General features: G+C 52.7%; 1 protein-coding gene across 1 annotated transcript; it reads left to right on the top strand.

The window, feature by feature from the left end:
* The first annotated feature begins 430 nt into the window (after positions 1-430).
* On the top strand, positions 431-4,084 carry DBX1 (developing brain homeobox 1). The gene is made up of 4 exons (XM_075713218.1): positions 431-782; positions 1,172-1,273; positions 3,070-3,272; positions 3,710-4,084. The coding sequence occupies exons 1-4, from the start codon at positions 431-433 to the stop codon at positions 4,082-4,084; spliced, it is 1,032 nt and encodes a 343-aa protein (XP_075569333.1).
* Positions 4,085-6,225: the final 2,141 nt, after the last annotated feature.

Below are 6,225 nucleotides of genomic sequence, written 5' to 3'. Positions count from 1 at the left end.
CCGTGTGTGTTGCCTCTGAACAAAACCCTGCTGGGAGCCTTTGGAGCGCTGTATTCCAAAGAGGCGGTCAATATGCAAAATTGATGACTACACTTTCTTTGTGGCGGGGCCATTGTGCCCCGGTTGCTTATGAAGTCTAATCCAATCATAAATTGCAGCCCCGGACCAATGGAGAAGCCCGGAGCTCGCCCTGAATGAAGCTCGAGTGGAGAACTTTGTTGAACCCCATTGTTGGGGCTGTCACTTCTGAAAGAGCCCCGGCGGGGCTGCCCGCTATAAAACCCATCGCCCAGGAGGAAGGGGCAGAGAACCCCGCCAGGCTGGCTGGCTGGACCTTTACCCACCCAGGTTTGCAAAGCAGAAAACGCCCCCCAAAGCGAAGGAGCCAGCCGAGCGGCGGCCCAGCCCGGCTCCGCGGCCGGCCCCTGCGATGATGTTCCCCAGCCTCATCGCCCCGCCGGCCGTCTACCCCAGCCTCCTGCGGCCCACTCCCACCCTCACCTTGCCTCAGTCGCTGCAGTCAGCGTTCGCCAGCCATTCCAGCTTCCTGGTGGAAGATTTGATCCGGATCAGCAGGCCCACCGGCTACCTGCCCAGGACTGCCCCCCCGCCCAGCATGTCCCCCCCGAGCTCGGCGGCCAGGACGGACTCGGGCACGCCGGAGCTCCCCAGCTCCACCGCCGCCGGCTCCAGGAGGATCTGTTCGCCACAGACTTCCAGCAGCGACTCCACTTTCCTCAAGTTTGGGGTCAACGCCATCCTCTCCTCCGCCCCCCGCGCCGGTAAGCGGCCCGCTCCCGGCGCCCCCCCCCCCTTCCCCGGCTCCCGGGCGCTGCGGGACCCAGCGCCCGCAGGAGGGGGGCGGCGGGGGGGGAGAGGGGGGAGATGGTTTAGGCGAGGGAGGGAGGGAGGACCCGGCGCCGAGCGGCAGCAGACGGGTCCGCTGCTGGCTCCGGCCTCCACATTGCCGCGTTGCTGGCAAAACCACCGCAGCGAAAGCGCCGCTTTTCCTAGGCTGTTCCGAGCGCGGTTTGGCTCCTTTTTTTGGGGGGGGTTGGGTGGGGGGAAGCACCGCATTGGCCCCTGCACCAAGCGACGGACCCCGCCGTGCCGTCGGTCGCGTCCAACCGGCGGTGACCCTTCGCTTAATCGAATTTTATTTATTTACTAGAAACTTCCCCTGCGCTGCTTCCGAGCGTCCCTCCAAAGACTTTCTCCTTCCCGTACTTTGAAGGCTCCTTCCAGCCCTTTATCAGATCTTCCTATTTCCCAGGTAGGTCTCCAGCAGCCCCTCTCCCCGCTGGCCGGGCGGGCCCCCCCGCAGGCTCAGCCCGGCGCTATTTGGGATTTCCCCGCGCCCCCCGGGGGCTGTGCCGCGGTTCAGAGCTCGGAGGGAGCGCAAGAGCCGAGCGTCAGCCGCGCCAATGTGCTGCCCCACTGAGCACAGGCGGCGGCCGCCTGCCATCCCCTGCCCGCCCCGCCGCCGATGGGCAAATGGGCCGGGGTTGCCCCGGCGGCGAGGGGGGGCAAATGGGCCGGGGTTGCCCCGGCGGCGAGGGGGGGCAAATGGGCCGGGGTTGCCCCGGCGGCGAGGGGGGGCAAATGGGCCGGGGTTGCCCCGGCGGCGACGGGGGGGCAAATGGGCCGGGGTTGCCCCGGCGGCGACGGGGGGGCAAATGGGCCGGGGTTGCCCCGGCCCCGGAGGCGGGGCGGTGCCGGGTCCCCGCAGCCCCTCCCCACGGAGGTTCAGCACCAGGCGGGGAGCGGTCAGCGCCCTCCGCGCCCGCGCAGCCCGCTCCCCGCGAAGCCGCTCTCCGCCCTGCTCCCCCAGCAAAAACCCACCCAAAAAAACCCTTTCCGCGGCGTTTACAGGCGGCTCGAGGAATCCGGGGCTTCCCCCCCCGCCCCCGCGTACGCGGCCCCCCCTCCCGCACCTTCCTCGCTTCTCCCCGAGACCATCGCCGTAGTCAAACGCCGTGGTCCCGGCCAGAAAGCAGGCTACGGGGGGGCGATTCTTACAGGGCTGAAGTGTTATGATGCGGAGAGAGCAATTAAAAAAAAAAAAAAAAAAGAAGAAATCTAATTACACAAACAAGCTATTAATTTAAAAAGAAAACAGGGAAAGGGAGAGAGGAAAAAAAAATAATCCAAGCTCTTCCATTCATCCTCCGGATAATGGAATTTGCTTCCTTTCTCCAGCATGTGAATAGCCTAACAAAAACAACTTGAGCTTTATAAATAGCTTTTCATGTCCATTTAATGAAAATGATTTGGGGAAAGAGACGATTGTGCCATCAGTATTCTCCCGAGGAGCCTGGCATGCCGTTGTGTTTAGTTTGAAAGTGTAAATCTCTTTTGTTCCAATAATATATGGCGTTAGCTGCTTGTCCTCAGTCTTTTTCTGTTAGTTCATTACTACACAATTACCATTCACGCTTCATTAGCATCTCTGTCTCTCTTGGGGAGGTTCCCCCCCCCCACCCCCCTTTTTTTTTTTTTAAGGCAAAACTCTGCCCTTTTTATCATACAAATGCCATTGGGAACCAGGCAATGTGCTAATTAGTTGTTACTTTTCATGTCTTTGGCTTGAATTCTCCAACTTTGGGTGGGGGGGAAGGGGCGAAAAAGAGATTAATATAAAAAGATGAATACTGATTGATCAAAACTGCATCTGAGGCGGAGCGGTTTTGTTCAGAATCAGAAAAGTCCTCATTTTCATCTTGAGCATAATAAAGCGTCTGAAATGATAAAAGCGTCTGAAAAAAATCAAATGCTTCTGAGCAGGAGGGAAAGCTTTTTTATTATACCTCTATCTTAGCCGGTACGCCTCGCTTTGCCTTTTCAGGCCGGAGACCTTTGAATCTCCCAACAAAACTAGCCACTATTGATCCATTTTACACGTTTGAGTTGATAGATCTAATCCCAGCGATCACTGGCTGAAAGAGGGGTGCTTAGTTAAGCCTAAAGCTCCTTTTCAGGGCCCCAGGTTGATGGGTGCCCACCCGAAGGGCAGGGAGGGGGGCGGCGGGGGCCAGTCTCGCTCTGCTCAGCACTGTGTCCCCCCCACAGCTGCCTCCACCGTGGTCCCCATCCCCGGCACCTTCTCCTGGCCTCTGGCCGCCCGTGGCAAGCCCCGCCGCGGCATGCTGCGCCGCGCCGTCTTCTCCGACGTACAGCGCAAGGCGCTGGAGAAGATGTTCCAGAAGCAGAAGTACATCAGCAAACCCGACAGGAAGAAGCTGGCAGCCAAGCTGGGCCTCAAGGACTCGCAGGTGAGAAGGGGCACAGGGGTGTGGGTAACCAGGCCCCAAAGCCCCAGGGGCAGCTTGAGTAGGGGAGGAAAAGGGGACAGGAGTAGGGAAAACTGCCCATGACCAGGAGAAAGCCCACAGCAAGCTACAAGGCTGTGAGCATCGAGGGAGCCAAGAAAGCAGCGCGATTCCCAGCTGGGTGAGTAGGACAGGACAGACCACGGCCTTATTGCCCCCCGACCCCTCTCCTAGGGTCCCCAAAGGTCATCTTCTCTGGTCCCTGTTAGCTTCAGTATGGACATGAGCAGGGTTTTGAGGGTGCAACCAAAAGGCTTTTCCTGGTCCCTGTTAGCTTCTGTATGGACATGAGCAGGATTTTGAGGGTGCAACTAAAAGGCCTTTCCTGGTGCCTGTTTTACTGAACAGTTTCATTTCTGTGTTGCTTCTCCCCACCTCAGGTGAAGATCTGGTTCCAGAACAGGAGGATGAAATGGAGGAACTCCAAAGAAAGAGAGCTCCTCTCTTCTGGTGGCTGCAGAGAACAGACCCTACCCACCAAGTTCAACCCTCACCCAGACCTCAGTGACGTAGGCAAGAAATGCTCGGGAGAGGAGGAGGAGGAGGAAGTTCCCCCTGTGTGCCCACCCAGCCCCCGGCATCCCTTACCCTACCACCAGTCCCCAGAACATCTACACCTGAGGGACAGACTGGACTCCCATATGTCTCCTTCTCCGTCCCATTCTAGCAGCCCCAGCAAACCTTCAGACTTCTCAGACTCAGAGGAAGAGGATGATGAAGGAGAAGAGGAAGAGGAGGAGATAACAGTCTCTTAGATCACCCCACCTGCCCCTACCATCACATGGGGACATTGCAAAGATGTAAATAAAAGAGTGCTATAAATTGAAGAGGTGATGTCCCACCCAAATGTCCACATACTTCTCCAGTGCAGGTTCTTTATCACATAACTGCAAGAATTCCTACTTATAGGCATTCCTTTTTTTTTTTTCCCCCCCATGTGGATGTTTTCATATTCATAGCATCTGGTAACCTTTTCATAATTCCCTCTGCTTAATCAACATTTGCTCAATTAGCTACCTTCTCCTGAAGGCAAGCAACAGGCAGCTCCTTGCTTTACAGCAGGGAGGAAGATATATCCTGTTGAGAGGGAAATTTCTTTCTCCCAGATAAGAAACAACAAAAAATACAATATAGACATTGTGGCCATTTTTACTACCTTTCAAGTGAATTTCCATCTACTATTAAGATTTCAAATCCCTGAAGACTGGTCTGATCCAGCAACCCTTTCCCCACAAAATAAATAACGTTTCTGAGGGACCCAGACCAAATGCTGCAGCCCTCCTCACCCCAAATAGCGCAATACTTGTGCAACAGACCCATTGAAATCCCTGGGATGACTTCTAAGGTATAATGTAAGTGTGCCTTGTGTAACAGAGACCTTGAATATTTATGTTTTTCATTTTAATTTATGCATCAATATTATATTGGAAGCACTGTCTAACCCACCTTTTTGCCCCCAGGCCTGTGCTTGTTTTCCACTTTGCTTCTGTTATCCATTATGTGGACAGAGGAAAGTGGATACACCTCTTTGATTTTTGACTGAACTTTGCTGTCTTTGCACAGCTTATATGAACTGTACACTATTTTGTACACTTACTCTGTATGGATGTTTTATACCAAGGTTATTGTGAATGAATATAACAATGGCTCAACAAGATTTCTCTCCTTTTTTAATTAAATGATGGCTGAACTACAGGCAAATGTAGCTGTTTAATTGTGTAACTTATAAAGAAACTCTTATTTTGTATTTTACCATGTACAGACTTTAAATATGTATATATAATAAAGCGAACAATTGTCAAATAAAAAAAAGTAGATTTCCAAGTTTGATCATTGGGTAATACTTGTGTCTGGGGCCAAATAGGAAAAGAAAAGAAAACTACCTTTTATCAACAGTATAGTGATTCAATAAGAATTTATCAGCTTCAAATTAAATAACCTTACAAGAATGTCTACCTGCCTTTTAACTAGGGAGCAACTCGACCAAAGGGTTACAAATTTTCTGCAGTTAACATGAATACAGGTTCTCCCTCCTTGCATTTAAATGCAACTTAATTTCTGCTGATGTTACTCTGTGCTCCCTTCTAAAGGACTCCCCTCTTTCCTGCCAGTTATTGCCCAGGTAGGTCAGGGTGTGGACACTTGCCCTGCATCACCCTACTAAGATATGACAGTCTGTAGACTGAGAGATGCAATTAGGATATTCTCATGGGTTGGAGAAACAGAGTGGAAGAGATAGACTTAAGAGAGCTCCTCAGTCTTAAGTCCAGGCGAGGATCACTTCTACAATGCAAGGCAAATCCATAACTACCTGTGCGTGTTTTCAGATACAAATACGCGCTACAGAACAGTCAATGCTTTCCTCCTCACATACAGGTAGCAGACTTCTGCTGAAACAGAGATTTCATTACAAAGTTAGGTTATCTCCACAGACTCTAACACCCACCACTCACGACATACCAAAACAGAAGGAGCAAATGCTGCAGATGTCACCTGAACACAACTAACCCTGTACGCTCCTCTTCGCCACACTGCCACAGCCAGGAGAAAAGACCCAAAAGGGAGAAGAGAGTAATTCCAGATGGGAGGGACCTATAACAACCATCTAGTCCAAGTGCCTGACCACTTCAGGGCTGACCAAAGATCAAAGCATGTTATTAGCGGGCATTGGCCAAAGCCCTCCCAAGCACTGCCAGGCCTGGGGCATCACCCACCCCTCTAGGCAGCCTGTTCCAGGTCTTTAGCTACTTTCTGATTAGGTAATTGGACACACCTAAGCCAGGACGTGTTGTCACTGGAATCATCTTCTCCCCCTCTAACACCTCGCAGCAATTAGCAATTGATAACATACACCTGAGACAGGGCAGAGAAAGGATCGGGCACATCTAGTATTTAT

This window comes from Pelecanus crispus, chromosome 6 (assembly GCF_030463565.1).
Source record: "Pelecanus crispus isolate bPelCri1 chromosome 6, bPelCri1.pri, whole genome shotgun sequence".
In the NCBI taxonomy this organism is placed as follows: domain Eukaryota; kingdom Metazoa; phylum Chordata; class Aves; order Pelecaniformes; family Pelecanidae; genus Pelecanus; species Pelecanus crispus.
The sequence above is the reverse complement of the archived record's forward strand: the minus strand, read 5'-3'. Positions and strand labels throughout refer to the sequence as shown.